The sequence below is a fragment of the Rhinolophus sinicus genome, chromosome 15 (genome assembly GCF_057876585.1).
Source record: "Rhinolophus sinicus isolate RSI-liver-muscle chromosome 15, RSI-T2T, whole genome shotgun sequence".
Taxonomy (NCBI): Eukaryota; Metazoa; Chordata; class Mammalia; order Chiroptera; family Rhinolophidae; genus Rhinolophus; species Rhinolophus sinicus.
Genome location: NC_142515.1, coordinates 63,715,441 through 63,733,941, shown reverse-complemented (window position 1 = coordinate 63,733,941; position 18,501 = coordinate 63,715,441). Strand labels below are relative to the sequence as shown.

The 18,501-nt window shown below is 44.2% G+C and overlaps 1 protein-coding gene across 3 annotated transcripts in view; it reads left to right on the top strand.

Moving 5' to 3' along the window:
- VSTM4 (V-set and transmembrane domain containing 4) overlaps positions 1 to 11,919 on the top strand; it is a 102,118-nt gene extending 90,199 nt beyond the window's left edge. For 2 of the 3 annotated variants that reach the window (XM_088792124.1, XM_019730126.2), the window contains one exon: positions 10,567 to 11,919. In XM_088792124.1, coding sequence (XP_088648250.1) covers positions 10,567 to 10,580 — 14 coding nt within the window. In that variant the 3' untranslated portion in view covers positions 10,581 to 11,919. Of the gene's footprint in view, positions 1 to 9,171; positions 9,195 to 10,566 lie in introns of all 3 variants that reach the window. The other variant, XM_019730127.2, reaches the window with a different exon arrangement.
- The last annotated feature ends 6,582 nt before the right edge of the window (positions 11,920 to 18,501 follow it).

The window sequence follows — 18,501 nt, the reverse complement described above, 5'->3', positions numbered from 1 at the left end:
GCTAAGTTACATGGTGGCATGCTCCGCCCACCCTTGCCCAGCAGGGAGAGCAAACCTGGTGTCTTGAAATCAGCCATTGTGGGAGGATGTACCCACGTAAATCAGCAGATGCTGCAAATTGGAGCTTTTTTCTTTGGAGAGCCAGTTGCTCAACGTTTTACCAACACAGCACTGGCTTCACCAGTGAGTAAGTTGGATGCAGTCACTGGGTGTGTGGAGTGAGTGGTGTGGTCAGAGGCTGGCTCTGGCACCAGCTCTGCTGCTTGCTAGCTGTTGACCTCAGGCTTGCCATTTCTGTGCCTTCATTTCTGCGTGTGTCACCTGAGGATGATAAGGGTATATTCTGCGTAGAGTTCTTTGTGCACTCAGTAAACATTAGGTGCTATTAGTACATTGTGGGAGAAGGCTAAAGGTAACCGAGTGGACAATATGTTATAATGCTAAGGAGTGACTGTGCTCTGCAGGGCAGAGTAAGGGAGCCACGGATGGACTGTGTTTGATGGGAAGAGGGCCTCCTTGGAGCAAAGGCCTGGTAAAGTGAGGGAGCACACCACACTGCTATGTGGGAGAAGAACATTCCAAGCAGAGAGCACAGCCCAGGCAAAGGCCCTGAGGTGGGCGGGCCCTGAACAAGGGGTATACAAGGAGACCCGCTGGCTGGAGCGCTGGTCAGCAAGCAGCAAGTGTGCTGCTTGCTGGGGCCGGAGGGGGGTCAGGGCAGGGTCCTGACAGGGACGCTGGATTCGATTCTAAGTGTGATGAGAAACCACTGGAGGATTTGTGCAGAGCAGTGAGTGTCATAGTTTGCCCTGTCTTTTCAGAAGGAGCATCTTTCCCACTATTCAAAAGTATATCACTGGGTTTGGCACTGGTCCGAGGTCCAGGGGTATCCATGAGAGTCTGACTTGTGATGTTTTCCAGATGATCTCTTCTTCTCTCTACCTCTAAATATTTCAAGGGGGCCAATTGTTAAAACAACACTTACTTGTACTCTATAAAATAATTGTAGTAATAATTAAACACGTTTGAGTATTTACTGTTTACCTACCAGGTAATTTTCTAAATACGTTACAAGTATTAATGCATTTAATCCTCAAAATAACCCTGTGAAATAGGTACTATTATAAGTCTCACTTCACAGATGAGGAAATGGAGGCACAGAGAAGCTGAGGAACTTGTCCAACGTCACACAGCTAGTAAAGGGCAGTCTTTCTGTCTCCGAGAGTCCATGCTCTTCGGTACCACTAGACAGACCCTTGCCCAGTCCGACGAATCTAAGAGAGTTAAAGCTTGCAGGTGATTAGAAGACTGAGAGTGTTCAAGACTGAAGATTCTCAGGGTGGACTTCTACATAGAAATAGATAACCAAACACTCTTTTTCTCAGCATAAACATTCTCTTGAATAACATTGCCAGTAAAAGTACTTTTGGAAGACAGCTGGGAAAACATCCATCTGTGGTCCATGGGGAAGAGCAAATGAGTGGCTGTATTCCATCAGAAAGCTATCACTGCGCCACTAGGAAAGTTTCATGTATCAGGACCCTCCCCAGGAGCATTACCTATAATCACATTTTAGCTTCCAAAACACACGTTGGTGAAATCGAGAGACATCCATCTCTCTGATGACTTGTAAAGCCTTGAGCCTTTGTGTGCATGGCTTTAGCAAGTTCTACAGCTGGTCACCTCGATCTGTCCTCAGAACACTTGGCCAGGGCTATGTGACTTTCTGTCCTGTCACTTTCATTCTGGGAAGACACTGTGCTGAGCACCCTTTGATTTCTCCAGACTTAAAAGTGTCATGTGAATTTGCTCTGCTCAAAATTCCCGAGTGACTTCATCCAACCCAAGGTGCCAACAAGCCTGGAGAGGACTTTGAGGTCTTCATTTCCATCCCGGACGTCCCCTGAGTTCCAGATCCTTTCAAATCAATCCAAAGTTCTAGAGAACACTGAGTCATTTATTGGCCCTTAGGCACTGGGTAAGCATGGGGAGCCTGGGCAGATATACTGCCACGATCATAGATGTCTGAAGCAGCAGAGGCAGTGGGTGTTTGGGCCTCAGAGCACGGTGAGTCTCCATGTGCAGTGACTGAGAGTCCTGGTCTTTCGACCTTGGCTCAGATTGTCAAGACACGCCTAAATCAGAGTCACAGCTCCATGCTGGATTTTGGGAGTGCTGCTGATTCCAGCCCTCACCTCTGAGTGAAGATTCTGGTATCAGTTATGCTGCTAGAACCAGAGGTCCCAGTGGACCAATGAACTCAGCTCCAAGGAGATGGTGAGAGTAGACTTGACATGTGGCTCCAGCAGTTACCTCAGAAAATTCCCCTGGACTTCTCTGTTCTGCTCCATATACACTTAGCTCCATATTTCCATCTGTCCAGCAGGCACGTCTAATCAAGAGTCTGTTGCCACGTGACCCACAGCCTGGCCCAAGCAGAGCCTGCACCCTTTTAGCTCCATCCCATGCTGGTCAGAGGTACACCTGCTCCTTTCTTGGAGACTAAGAATCTTGGGGGGATGAGACAGGAGAGAGAAGCTAGGGGTCCCCTGTAGGCATTTTGATGGGATTCTCTCCTTCCCCTTCATTGCCCATTCCAATCAGTGACACCTCCATGTATCTGCTCTCAGAGGGTCTTAGGTTCACCTGGGTGCCAGGCATTCACAACACAGCCTTGGTCACTTGTCAGGGCTGGACATGTCCCGTGAGCTGCACGTGGATCCCAAGTAGGACTGCCGGGCTCTGAGTCCAGACTTCACCTAGCCATAGCTGCGTGACCTTGAGCAGATGACCTGCCTGTGAAAGCCTATTTCCTCATCGGGGAAGTGGGCCTGGCCACTGGACCACCCTCGCAGTGCTGCTGTGAGGACTGAATGAGGTGGTGAAGATGAGGTCACATTTGCTGAGTGCTGATCTCAGAAGGACCGATTCTCAACCACCACACTCTTCTACCTCCCAAAGTCACCTTTGGGTTGTGACCTCTGTGTCTCTTTTGTTCATTTTGATTCTTTATTTTCATATAACTTGCACCTCAGGGAAGTCGACTTCTTCATAATATGTTTAAACATAAATAAGTATTCTAGTTGGCAGGCCTGTGGAACTCAAAACAAGTCAAATTCACATGGAAGGCATGTTGATTCCAACAGGACCTATGGGGACCACAACATAATTTTCTTTCCTGAGTTTGGACCCATTGAGGTCCCTCCATCAAATACAGCTTCACTGAATATACAGCCTCCCCCTTCTCCGTGGCCATAGTGCTATATGTGTGGACGCTGTGAAGGTAGAGTTTGTTTTACCAGGTACTGCCCTGTTGAATAAAAAATGAGCACTTATCTTGAAGGGGGAAGAGGAAGTCTGCCCTCGATAGTATGTAATTCTCTCTTGGGTAAATAGATTCCTGATAGTGCAACTCTAGTAGAACTGCAACCACATTTTTAAACTCTAAGGTGACGTTAGCATAAACATCCCATGTCCTAGTTATTGATCTGTTGCTGTGATAATGCTATTACCCAATTGCACTTCTGACATTGGAGAACTGGCAGTGGCTGCAATTGCATTTTTCTTTTATTCCTGCAACTTAATTCAACTTGTGCATCCAACTGTGCTCGCTATAAAAAATAGTGTTGTTTTGCAGGAGTCTGCATGGAATGTTAAATCCCTCTCTCTCTCTTTCTCTCTCTCTCTCTGTTAACTTTTTCTTGAATCCTGGAAACACACCTATAAAATGAAATACTCAGAAACTACCAGTTAGGAGATTGAAGAGGAAGGGTATTCCTAAGAGGTGCACAGCCTCTGAATCTTTTCCAGTTTCAGCCCCATCAAGTAAATCATTACTGTAGACATACTTTCCATAACCAATACTCTAAAACTGGACAGGAAAGGGTATAATAAGAAATGGGAGGTCCAGCCCAAAGACTGTCATCTGCTGTTGCAGTGTCTCACCACTAGCAGAACAGATGGATGGGGGGTGGAAGACATGGCATTTCAAACTCTGAAACTTATGTAGAGTCTTCCAGAGGTCCCATCACTGCATTAGAAAACTGGTCTTTGCAATAATTTTTTCCTACTTCTTCTGAGGGGATTTAATGAGGCTCAGCAGCCATCAGTGAGCACTTGAGTTCAAGTCTAGGACCAATGAGGTCCTTCAGGACAGTGAAAAGGCAATTACTGGACCACCAGTACCTCCTAGGATGGCCAAAGCACAAAATACTGCCAGTACCAGGTGCCAGCAAGTACGCAGAGAAGTTAAAACACTCAGACATCGCTGGTGGGAGGGAAGAATGGTGCAGAAGCTCTGGACAAATAGTTTGGCGGTTTCTTAGAAAGTTAAGCATATACTTTCCATATCACTCGGCAAACTCACTCCTGGGTGTTTACCCTGAAAGCATCTTGCAGAGACCTACACATGAATATTTATAGCAACTGTATCTATAACTGCCCCAAACTTGAAGCAACCCAAATGTCCCTCAGTAGGTTAGTGGATAAGCAAACTGAGGTGTGCAGTGCACCACCAACTACTCCTCAGCAATCAGGAGGAAACCATTGATACACGCAACAACTTGGATGAATGTGGAGAATTACACTGAGAGAAAAAAGCCAATCTCAAAAGATTACATACTGTATGGTTCCTTTCATATGACATTATCTAACAGACAAAACCATAGTGACAAAATACAGATCAGGGAGTGCCTAGGGGTAGGGTCGGAGGGAAGATGTAACCACGGAGGGTTGCATGAGAGGGATGGAACTGGTCTGTGTCCTGTCCTGGCAATACTCACAAATTCATATGTGTGTTAAAATGCATACAATTGTCCACCTGAAAAAAAAAATCACTTCTAGTGCATGTTATTTAAGATAATTAAAGTTAAAAAAAAAATAAATAAATCTTCTTTTTGTTACCGGAAGACGTAGCAGGAGACATGAGTAGAAATGTAATCTTCAGGTTGGGGTGCACAGTGTCAAGTCAAGCCATGAGGGGCAGGGCAGCTGGGGGTGACATAGACAAATGGATGATATTTTACTTGATCCTAGAGAGAAAGCGATGACACCAAAACATTTACTCAGTACACATGTGTTTAGCACCTTCTACAGGGTAGGTACTGTGGTGCCAAAATCATTACATATGTCATTTCATTGAAATCCTCATTTTCATCAACAATCCCTGAAGGCCAGTGATGGAACTGGCCCAAGGTCACACAGCTGACATTTGAACTGAGGTCCAAATTCCTCTTGCACCCATGCTCTGAAGTCAGCTGCAGGATGATGGCCTCAGGACCTCTCTTCTCACCTCCTGTTTATGAATGCTTCCATTGAACCGAGAATTAGATGAATATTCTTTTATTCCAGACTTTCTTTGATGCCTTAACATGTGTCTGATCTGAACCCCCATCTCTTCTTGCTCATGGAATCCCCCTGCAGACTAAGGAGTGGATTCTCCCTGGCTGAGAGAAAATGTATGAAAAGTGAGATTAAAGGTACATAAATCAGTGAGGTTTAGAACTTACAAGATACCAAGCAGTTGAACCCAAGTACCAGGCTTTTATTGGAAGAGTAAAAAGAGAAACTGACCTGAGGTCTGTTCAGACTGGTGAAAAGAAAAAGAAAGTAAAACTAAATAGTCCTGGGAAAGAGGAAATGGCGAAGTTGCTACTCACATGTTTAGAAACTTCTGGGCTTTATCCAAAGGACCCTTCTAGGCCCTGCAGCAGTAGGTCCACATCTGCTGTCTGTTCCTTCCCCGTGCTGCCTTCCAGTGACTAGAGCTACATCAGATAGAAGTGTCCGGCTCATGTCTGAGGCCCGGAAATCCTACTGTGAGCAGTTTCCTTTGTGTGTTGGTGGAACCTAACGCTGTTGTTAAGAGTGTGCACAGCCAGTCAGGAGTATTTAAGTTTGTGGTCCTGAGTGCTAATGCCCCATACATTTCTGTACTTCCTGCACCCCAAGAGCAGGGTAGGGCTTGAAGAGGGCCATTTTGAGGGCCAGCAGATGGCAAGGAACTAACAAGAGCTTTTTGATTCATCTTCAGAGACCACTTGCTCTACTCCAGCCCTTGAATTGTCTTAGCTTAAACCCAGTATGGGCTGGAATTGTGAAGATTTCAGACATCACTGGGAATCCCCATGGGGTCCTGCAGCAGGGCCCTCGCCCTGTTTCTGCTCCGTTTCAATCACTTTAACCTTTACATTCTGCTCCTTATTTCCAGTTTTAGAGTTTTACCTAGTCTTACTGACATGCTGATACTTTCCTCTAAGCTACTTCTGAATGCACCTAAATCTTCCACTAAAACATCAGTGCAAAGAAGGGTGACATGGTGACAACTGGTAGGAGTCTACACGTGCCCCTTTTCTGCTGGCTGTTAGGGATTGATTTCCAGTTAAACAAGCTGGGAATGTAATTAAGCACATGGTTGATGGTGCCAGCCAGTGTGCACGCCAGGAAACAATAGGTTCTGTGAAGGTGCTGAGGACTGGTGTTATGCATCTTCTGTTGGAAACTGTATACACTTCACAACTCGGAGCCTCCTGTGTGCTGCCTCATATCTTCAATCAAATTATTATATCCCAGAAATATGCATAAGGGAAATGATTCTACACATTTTATGGGGGGGTTGGTGCTTGTAGCAGTAATTGAAGTACCTTTCCACTTATGAAAGTACTAATTTTATTTGTTTTTATTGCTTTTCTAGATGCAATTATTTATTTAGTGTGCTTTGGCTTTATTAAATTATGTTTACTATAAGAACATCATAAAAATGTATGAAAACAACACACCAGCCAAGCCAGCCTGGTGACCTGTATTGAGAAAGCCAGTGTTATTTTTCATATCCAAACGTAATGGAATAACTTAAGAATAAACAGATAATCTACACTAGAAAACAATGCAATTTCAAGGTAATGTAATAAAGCACCTGGACAATATGATTTCATAAATCTTGGCTCTAAAATTTACATGAGTTGGGTTTTCATGTTTATCTGAGGACACATGACATTTCTAAATGGAATCATTATAATGTGAAATGTAATTAAACCGAAGGCAAGATGTAAACAGGAGTTTTGTTGGCTTCTGAGATATGAATGGCTGAGAAGCAATGTAGACTTTCAGTGTCGAAAGACAAAAAGGAGGGACTCATCCCTATAAATGTCCCTGACTTTGAAGTTTTAAAATGGCTGGACAGTCTGTGGCGGTCGCTTGGCAATCAGCCCTGACTAGTATCTACTGACTTGAAGGCGTTCTTGACACATTCTCTTTGTCCCTTGCTCCCCTTTCCTATTATGATGTTTCACGTCAAAATAAAAGGGCTTTTGGATCTTCACATTCTTTTTAAGAAACTTAAATTGGATGCACATGGATTATTTGTCCTGAATTTTGGTGCGATAACCAAGGTATAAGCACAGAAGAGCAAAAATCAAAACAAAACAACAGCACAACCAAAGCCAAAAAACAAAAACAGTGCTGCTTAAATGAAAGTCATGTGTCTTTTATGACTATGAATTAGTGACTGACTTTTATTTTTCTAACTATGAATTTAAAATTAATGAAAGTGTTGTTTAAATGCATGTGCCTACCATAAAATTCCAAAGGTATCAACAGATGTATGCCATAAAGGGGGCGGTCTCCTTCCAGTCATCCAGTTTACTTCCCCAGAGGGAACCATGGATACCAGGTTCTTGATTTTCCAAGCAGGTTCCAAGGATTTTCCAAACATATAAATATATACACATATATTTACTCACATGCACACCTATTTACACAAATGATAAAACATGCAGTCCACATAGCGCTCCATCATTCCTTTTGAAGACTGTAGTGCATACGCCACTGAGTGAATTCACCAGTTTCCCATTGATGTTCATATAGTGGTTTCCAGATTTCTACTTGTACCAGTAAACACTTTCACCAACAATATACAGGAAGATCTGTTTCTTTCTATTTTGTATGGCAATTTTAAAAATAATTTTTATTAAATTTATTGGGGTGACATTGGTTAGTAAAATTATAAAGGTTTCAAGTGTACAATTCTATAATACATCATGTACTCACCACCCAGACTCAGTTCTCCTTCCATCACCGTATATTTGACCCCCTTTACCCTTTTCTACCTCCCGTCTCCCCTCTTTCCCTCTGGTAACCACTCCACTCTTGGCTTTATCTATGAGATTTTGGTTGGTTGTTTGTCTTGTTCGTTTGTTGCTTTCAGTTTTATATTCCACATATGAGTAAAATCGATGGTTCTCGACTTTTCCTGTCTGACTTATTTCCATTAGCATGACAATCTTTAAAAACAAATCATTAAAGTATAGTTGGCATACATATTGTATCACTTTCAGGTGTACAGCACAGTGATTTGACATTTATATGTCTTACAGTGTGATCACCACAATAAGTCTAGTAACCATCTGTCACTGCAAATTCATTACAATATTATTGACCATATTCCCTGTGCTGTACATTACATCACTATGACTTATTTATTTTGTAACTGCAAGTTTGTACCTCTTATTCCCCTTCACCTTTTTCACCCACCAACCCCCAACCCCCTCTCTTCTGGCAACTATCAATTTGTTCTCCTAAAAGACAAAAACTGATGTCTAAGTTTGATTTAAAATCGCGATTCTCTTGCTATGAGGGAGGTTGACTCGTATTTCATGTGTCAGAGACATTTGTATTTACTGTCCCGTGAACTCACTGGTCCTGTCTGTTGTTCTTTGCTTAATTTTCTGATGGATTGTTGGCCATTATCTTTTTTGAATTGTAAGACCCTTTGATATGATACAAATATTTTCCCCATTTTTTCAATTGTCCTTGGACTTTATTTAGAGAATATTTTGCCATATACAGAATGAAAATGTCCATATCTTTTCTTTATTGCTTCTGGATTTTGTATCATACTTTAAAATACATTCCATATGCTGAGATTATTTTTTTAGAATTTTATATGTATATATATATATATATATATATATATATATATATATATATATATATACTCATTTGTCAATGCCACAGTATTATAATGATTGCTGCTTTATATTTTTAGTACCACTAGAGTTGAATCACCAAGTATTTATTTCAATGATAAATTCCTTAATCACGGTAAGAAAATAAAGTTCTATGACTACTTTATTCAAAAATATTTTAACAAAAAATGTTTTTAAATTTTATTAGATGCCTTTCCAGTATCTATGAAGGTAACAATATGATTTTTCATCTACTACTATTATGAATTATATTAAGAGATTTTTCTAATATTGAAGCGTCTTTGCACTCCTGAAATAAAATCAAATTAGCATGATTATCTAATTTTTAATGTGCTTCTGCATTCTCTCTGAGTATATTTGATTTAAAATTTATATTAATAAATGAGATTGTTCTTAAATACATGAAGTTTTTCCTCTTTTTTTTAATACACTGGATCAGTTTAATTACATTGGAATTATCTGTTCCTTAAAGACTTTTTTTTTTTTAGAAATTCTCTGCCTGGGCACCATCAAATTAGTACTTTCTGGTTATTTGAGAGAGAGCTTTTGGACAGTATTTTCCCTCCGTGCCTTCCCTCCCTCCTTCTTTCATTTTCTTTTCTTTTTTTGATTGTAATTAATACATTCATATTTTTTGGAGTTGACATTTATTGTTTATATTTTTCTGGCACATTCCCCTTTTTATCCTGTACGTAATTCAAATTTTTTTTTGCAATAAGTTGAGCAAAGTAGTTTTTCTAATTTAATTTTTTTTCTTTATTTACATTATATTCCCATTCTCATTTCTTATTTTATTCAATTTTGTTTTTTCCATTTTTATCTTGATTAATGTATTTTTCAGTTCATTTATTTTATTGGCATTTTCCAAGCACAGGCTTTGGATGTTTTTATTAATTCGACTGGGTTTTTTTGTTTGTTTGTTTTCTGATTCATACAGTCTGGTTTTAATTTTATTGGTTCTTTTTTGTGCTTTTCTTTCATTTATTTTGTTCTTTTTTCTAACTTCTGCAGTTGGATGTTTGATCCATTTAATTCATATTGTTTAATGTAAACTATTGTTTAATATAAATATTTAAGTCTATGCTTTTTCTCTGAGTGCTGTGTTTTTTAGGTTCTGGCAAGTAATATTTCTTTATTATTTTCAATATATGCTGAAATTTTAGTTTTATACAGAGTAAGTCATTTAAAAACTTTTCTAGATGGTAGCATTCCAATTTTATTATTAATTTCTAGGATTTTTTGCTCTGTCTCTATTTTTTCCTTTTGATCAGAGACTGTTGCATTATTTTTACTTTTCAGATGAAAATTTGCTTTGTAGCCTTATGTTCAATCATTCTTTTGTTAGTTTCTATGTTGACTTGAAAATAAATCATAGTGTCTGTGTGCAAGGCCTAGTGTTCTTTATAAGATGATGAGATCTATATTATTATATGAGTTTGATTTTATATATTCTTGTAAGTTTTTTGTCCATTTGTTCCCCTTTGAATCCCTGCCATGCAATGCAAATGCATGCCTGATGAGTGGCTGTACGATGCAGCACTCCCCCTGGTCAGCCAGACTTGTGTTGTGTTTTGTCTTATAGCCGAAGATTGCTGAGGAAAACTTGACCTACGCCGAGCTGGAGCTGATCAAACCCCACCAGGCTGCCAAAGGCATCCCCACCAGCACTGTCTACGCCCAGATCCTTTTTGAGGAGAACAAGCTGTAACGCCGCATCCTCTTCCGTGGTCCTATTTAATACATGCCCCCACCCCAGTTATTTATGAAACCTTATTTTTGTATTTTTACTTGTGCCTTCTGTGTGGTGGGGAGTCCCTCCCCTGTGGCATTCCAGGTGCCTTCGGAGAGGTACTAGGCTCTTCTCTGCAGAAGAGCAGGGGCCACAATCCTGGACCAATATTCCAGGACAAGATTGTCCTGGGTCTGAGCCCTGAGGGGTGAGGACTCTGATTCTGAGAGCATCCAAGGAGATTATCTGCTGAGCCAAACCCCTTCATGTTTTCCTCTTCTTTCTCTGGGTTTTGTTTTTTTTAATCTTAATTTTAATCTTCTACTCTTTTTGTATCTGTGATATCAAGCTCATAGCGTATAGCTAGAGGAAATGCCATTGTAGGCCAAAGTGTGAGATGGTAGATATATACTAATTGGTTTTCAAAGGATCAGATAATATTGCTAGAGCACCCAGAGCAGAGCAAAGCAATACTCAAGATAGCATCTCTTGTTTTAAATAGATGCATCAACCCTCATGATTTAAGGGCAGAGAGGCACATTTGGGGAAGTCTAAAGGGACAGCAACTGTCTCTGAAAACTACAGTGCCTGTTCCCCCTCCCCCACCCATGATCATCCAAGTCCATAGGACAAGTAGAGCTCCATGCTAAAAGGCTCCCACCCCTTGGGCAGCGTGGACGTATGACTGACATAGAAACTTACATTCTCCAAGAAATTCTTACTCATCCTTTTCCAAAGGAGCAGTGGGGGTTTGCCATCAATGACACACTGGAGGAAGTGGGCCTTTTGTAGTTACCACCTCCCACTGAATGTCCACTCGTGTGAGAGCAGAGTCTTTTGGTTCGTTCCCCCAGGGTAGGAGAGTAGGAAGTCCTAGCCGAGCTGGAAAAGTGTGTCCTGAAGACTCTAGTGTTGCAAAGTGCCTTGGCCAACTCAACTTTGCATGTGAATTCTAATGGATTTGGGTGGGGGTCTGGCAGGGATGTGTTGCATACACATATGTGAGGAAGTTGCTCTGTGGACCTGTAATGACATCCAGGACCTCAGTGAAGATGGATCCATTCTTGAAAAGGGCCATCTTATCAACTGTGTTGTTAAGGACACTTCTTTCTGTGTGAGTGCCCTCTGGGTGGTTACTTACTTACAAAAATTGTTTGGTGTTGTAATGGACCATGTATATACGGTAAATTATATATTTTAAACACAGCCTTGAGTGTGAGTTGTGTCCCTCTGTATAACCATGTGAATTGAACTTGGTCAAGATTCGTATCCCCTAATTGTCTAAGACTCATGTTCATATAAAGGTGACTTAACCTCTTAAAATTGGTTAATGACTACTGTAAGATTCTGTACACTATAAATTACTACACAAATACACTGTGTTAACATGCATGCTAAAGCCAGTTTGCGTTTTCAAAATGAAAACTTTCATAGATAAGGCTCTCACTGCAGTAACTTTAAAATATAAATACTTGTCTATGAACTTAGCTGTACAGTATCGTTCCCAAAGACCCTTGTAGCTTGTGAGTGCCTCTTATGGTTTATTGGAAAGAGTCTAAATTGAAATCAGGTAATGATTTTCCAGAAGCAAAAATAGCCTGACTTTACAAAGAGGAAGTCATTTTCTCTGGCCTACACCTACATCTCATTCCCTCCCTCTCTGCTAGATTTCAAAGATAGTTAATAAACCATGCAACTTTTGAGGAAGAAAGACCATTTGGAAGAACTCACTGGAACTTGCCCGAGCATCTCTTTAGGAAGGAGACTCTATGGTCAGCATCCCATTCACAGCATAACTTTCATAGGCGTCATATTATATGTGATCACGGCAATGTTCCAGAACATGGTTATATGGTGTTTTGAGGAAGGGGGCAATTTCTTGATTTGCACAAACAGCTGTATGGGCTAGTGAGCCCCTGGGGGTGCCAGGTGGGAGTGGAGAGTGGGGCATGTGAAGGGGAGATGGTGGGAGAAGGCAATGGGGTAGGAGGTCCCCAAGCCTCTGCAGAACTGGCTTGAACTTCAATCACCCCCAAACCCACCCCTTTAAATTCAATGGTAGCTTAGGGCCATCACACATGGAAATGAATACACTAACTAAGAACACAAGCTTTAAGAGCTGGTAGCTGTAAGGTGGTCTAACAAGTCTATTAATAAAGTTCAGGCTCTTTCTCGAAAACTCTGGTGATAGCTGCACAAATGCACTGAGATGTGCAAATGGGGAACCTGCTGCCATAGGGCATAAAAGGAAGCTGCAAGATCATCTCCTCCTGAAAATGCTTCCCGGTTCCCGAGGGGACCATGGGGGCTGTTGGCAACATCGAAGTCGTATTTGTCCTACTATTAGCTCCAGAAGCAAACCGAGCAAGCTCTGCTCAGAGCTGGAAGCAATGCGTGACTTGGACCCAGTGATTCTCTGGGATGGTAAATCTTGGCGTTAGTCATTGTAAACTTAAAAAATGGGTCTACTCATTCATTCTCTGTCAAATACACCATTAAGCATGTGTTGATATTTCTAAGGGTAAGTAAAGGGAAACATCATTCAAATAGAAATTAGGAAAAATTTTTCACTTTGATTTTACTATAAGGCACCTATGGAACAGCTGTATATAAGCAGTTTTCCAGATGCACGATGGCGCGTACATTGAAATGAAGTTAAAACCAATAGGAGCCACTTGCTCAGAACGCAATGGCTCTTGCAGACAGAGCACAGGTACTCTCAGGTTTGCTGGTGAGTTTTGGCCGAGACCATGCATGGCATGGAATCACTGCAGGAAGCAAGGAGGTGAAAAGGGGTACCCCCAGCCCTCGTGTGAGGAAAGGGTTGGGACTTCTTTCAGATCACCTCTTCATTAAAGCATCATGATTCTGTTAGCTCACAGGGCAACAAGAAACAGCCAAATACTTGTTGGGATGACAATGACATGAGACACTTCATAGTTTTTGGTGCATAGTCATCTGAGTCACCCCACACGTCAATAAGCCTAAGGACTCACTTGGATAAAACATTAAACCAGGTGACGCTTTCGGGAATGTTCACGGGCTTGTGCATCACTCAGCCCTGCTATAGGGACTGCCTCCTAAGCTGGACTAGGATGGGGCTCATGATCCAGGCCACAGAAATGTCCAGAGCGTGCATGAGGTGCCATCTGGCTCACCAGAATCTTTGGGAGCAAGAAACTCCCACGTTGGGCACCTAAGCTGGGATGCCACACATCAGCTCTGCCTGTAGCAATGTCTCATGCCCAGCACAGAAGCCGGGGAGAGTGAAGTAGATGCTGAGACACAAGCAGAGAGGAGAATGTCCTGAAGCACATACCCCAGCCCCTCCACCCCCCAGACTGTTCTCTTTCCTGCCCATCTTCTTTTGACTCAATACACTGCCCCATTTTCTACTACCTAAATCCTGGTTTTGTTCAAGCTAGTCAGGTTGCCACAGAGAGAATTCTGACTAGAGCAGTGTGCATCAAAGTGGCTTCCCAACATGGGAAGCAGAAGAATTGCCCGGAGTGTCCCCCCCAAGGAGCCCACTTACATCCAAAACCTGAACTTGCAGCCACAAGCTCCAGCTACATTCTGCACCTTCTGTGTGGGCCTCCTGGGCTCTGAAGACACTGTCTCAATGTAAAGAGATTGTCAGGCTTCGGGTCTCATGCGCTCATAAGGGAGTGGCCCTCGGGTTTGGGTGGGGACACCAGCAGGCCTGGAGCAGTACCGATTGGCACTGGCAGCAGTGGGGGAGGGCTCGGGTGGAGACACAAATGAGCCCTGTCCCATGGATGTTGGAGGGAGCCTTTCTGTGCTGGCCCTTACATTTAGACTGGCTTCCACATAGAACATGATGTCATTCCAGCATCCTGACCCAGGGTTAGAAGGGACCCAGCTCTGTGACATTTGGAGTCACACGGGGGGTGGGGGGGAATGTTGATCCCCCATCCCGCCTCCACCCCACACACTGGTCAGAAGCTGATCACTGGGATGGAAAACAGAGAAGAAATCCATGGTTTAGAGGAAGGGTCTGCCTTCAGTGTGGACATGCTGAGCTTGAGCTGCAGTGAGATGTCCGGATGGCCAGGAGAGACGTGCTCCCGAGCTTTAGCTTGTGCATGAGTCTTGTTAAACTGTGGATTCTGGTCAGGAAATCTGGGTAGGGCCTGGCAGTCTGTGTTCCTAACAAGCTCCCAGGGACTGCCTATGCTCTCCCCAGGCGACACTTTGAGTGACAAGGAGGGAAACTGGGGTGTCCTTAGAATACAGGTCACAGCTGAAGCCCTGATAGTGAACCAAATCCCCAGCGAGAGGGGATCCAATGGGAAGGAAGGTGCCCAGGCCTGAGTGGGGGCAGCTGCCTATGGAAAGTCCAGTAGCAGGCTAGGAGCCTGAAGAAGACCAGAGAAGAGCAAGAGGCCAGAAGTGTAGGAGGGGCTGGGGGAAAGCTGCTAAGGCAGTTTCTCTAAGGAAGAAGGGCTCAGCACTGTGAACTCTGCAGAGGTCAAGTACAATAGAGGTTGAGCCTTTGCTTGTTCTGAATTAATTATACATTTCACATTTTAAAAAATGGTTTGTTTTGCTGGGGAAATAATCCCCAAAGTACACAAGGCTAGCAGACTTTGCCGGGGAACCGACTGCTGTGCTCAGCGTATTTTCTCCACAGCAATCAGTGTCTTTCCATAGGGCGGTGATTTGGAGAAGAATCCTAATTAATGCCTAGGGTGGGGAGTGAGGGTGGCCAGGGCAGTGTTCTGCTCCTTCTGTTGTCATTGATAAAAGACGACTTGGTGCCTGCATTCTAATAAACACAGCTCGATTAGCCTCACACCAATTTAGTGTCTGATTGTTAAATGTTAATGTACTGCACCCTATAGTTTTAAATAAAATTAGAGATGTTTACAGCTTTGCTTAAATGCACCTTGTTCTTCCACATTAAACTTTATTACAAGTGTCCTCCATCAGCAAACAGGAGCAAAACTCATTAGCAGCTGGTCTGTGTGGGGGCTGTGGCTGCCGCTGAAAGAACCAGCGTTCTGTTTTCCTTTATTACAGTTTTCTGGCTGGTGGGGTGGTCGGGTGAGATTCCTTCCTATTTATGAGTATGATTAGAACCTCAGACTCCTGGGTCTACAAGGGATCTTAGGGAGTCCACAAACCCACAGGAATTGTTATGCAGAAGCTGGTGTCATGTGTGCAGGGCCTGATGCTCTCCTCAGTTTCCTAAAGGGCTCCATGATCCACAGAAGACGGAACCTTTTGAGACCCTATGCCAGGGCCCTAACTGCAAGTTTTCCTAGGAGCATAATGATGAAGCCTGTCACTTTACAGTTGGGGAAACTAAGGAGATAGGAAGGGACCTGCTTCCCTTGGGCGGTGATCAGCTCGTGGCAGAGCCAGGCTGGAGCCGTGCTTGTGACTCCCAGCTCACTGGCCCTTCATGCATCCCAATCCTAACCCCACCCCTGGCAAGCTCTGCTCCCAGGAGGCCTACCTGTTCCCACTCTTCTCCCATGGCTCTGTGAACCCTCCCCCTTTGCAGGACTGGTCTGTGGCTGAGGCAAGGATTGGGGCTGCCCAGGTTTCCCCTTGCAGGACCTCCTCTGTCCTGTCCATCCTCAGCCCTCCGTGAGTTCCCAGTTCTCAGGGTCCCTGTGTTCTGAGTGCGCTGTGATGGCACCCAGCCCATCTCATGGTCAGTTTGCCATTCTTTAAAGTGTCTTGTTCTGCTTTTACTCCTCCTTCTTCCTCCTCTTCTGGATTCCATCTCCTGGGTCTCCTTCATTAGGTGTCCCCTCTCTTTTTTTGTATTATTCAGCTTCTCCATCAGCCTCCAAAGTGACAAGCATTTCTCAGCCTGGGCAGACCTCCTCTGCAGCCGCCTTCTCTTGCTCCTTCCCTCCACAGCCAGGATTCTACACCCCTGCACTGGCCCTCTCACTCTCACCCCTGCTGGCTGCCTTCCTCCCAATCCCAAACTCAGTTCTGCGCAAGGCCTCAGGGAACCATTGCTGATACACGTGTCCTTTCCCTTTTTGAAACTGATCCCCTGACTTTTATACTTTGATGAGCCCACTGACCTCGTTATACTTCCTGGGCCTTAAGTAATCTCTGTAATCACCTTTTCTCCACTCAGCTCTCCAGTGATGGTTTCCTGTGGGGTTTCGTCTGTAGCTCTTTCTCTGTGCATCCACTCCTGTGTCTCTGATCACACTAGCTGCAGCCTGAGGACCCCACATCCATAGCTCCAACTGGACCCCTTGGGTCCATATGTACCCATAGGCCGTTCCCCCTTGGGTCCCCCACACCTCTCAGAAGGCTGCGTCCAATATGGACTGCATCCTGAACACCTCACCTCCCTCAATTCTCCGCCAACCTGGTTACGACCACCACCTTTCTAAGACAAAAAAATCTGGTGTCGTTGGAGGTGTAGACCATTGGCAGCAGCAGAGGAATTAATGCTGACTTTTATGGAAAAATACCAGGTGCCAGACACAGTGCTGAGCACATTTTCTGTATTATCTCATTAAGCCAATGCTGTTCTATCCCAATTTGCAGACCAAGAAGCAGAGGTTCAGGAATCTCAGTGAGCGTGCCCAAGATGAGAGAACTGTTTCCTTATCGCCTAAGGGCCTCCCTCGTGTCTCTGGCACCTAATCATCCGTATAATCCTGCTTTCCATCAGCACTGATCATTTCTCTCGTGGACCACTGTGTTTACCGTGACCTGTCTTCCTGCCATCTAATCTGTTCTCAGAACGCTGCCAGGTGGATGTCACTAAAGCGCAGACTGTCCGAGTTACTCCCTGCCTGAAACCCGGCTCCCAGCTGCCCTCAAGATGAAGCCCGGCCTCCTAGAGGAGTGGCCAAGGCCCTGCATACCTTTCTGGTACTACTACTGCCATGCTCCCACCCTAACGCCGTTGGCTCAGCCTCAGTGATGGGGCATCAGGGCTGCCAGAGGAGGCCGCTCTGTACTGGGCATGGGCATGCACCCATGCTTCTCAGAGTCCAAGAGTTCAAGACCATGCTCCTGGGTACTGCCCACGGCTCCACAGGCAGCCCAGGTTTCAGCAGCACCTGGAGTAAGACGCCGGGACCAGGAAGCCAGGCAGGGTCACCGTGCTCCCTGAGTGTCACAGACACAGCTGCCTGCTTTGATAGCACAGCACAGTGGTGGCAAGTTCTGGGAGAACCTGCATCTAACTGGAAGAAGTCACCCATTGTTTGGAATTTTGTGGGGACAGAGCCAGGAGTGCAGTTTCCAGGCTCTCAGCCTCACATGGAAAGGTGCTGGCTCAGGTAATAAATGGCCATCAACTGTGATTGGATTGCCATCAGCTGTGGCTAGTTGGCCGTCACCTGTAACCAGTGAGCCATTGGCCACTAATATAACTGTCGTGACTATGCTAGCAGGAAATGGGGGTTAGAAAGAAGATGGTGGCTGGTAAGCGCGGATTGCAGTTAGGATGGCGGAGTATGACGGAGTGTGGATTGCGGATTCTGTGGCTCCTGCTTCCTGTGTTTCCAACCCAGCCCCCAGCAAGAGTATAGTCCCACCTATGGCTTCATGGGTGTTCTTTTTGGCCTCACCATGTCCTGCGTTCTTATGTGGGGAGGGGGACCAGAGACCCTGCGTGACTCCCTGCATGACAAATTTCCCGAGTTAACAAACGCAGTCATGGTGGTGACACACGATTTCCCTGCCTCTCCTCCAGTTTTTTCTCCCATGTGGGTCCCACTTTGGCCAACACTGGTCACCAGTCCTGCTATTCAGGGTTGACAGCGCCCCCTGGTGGCC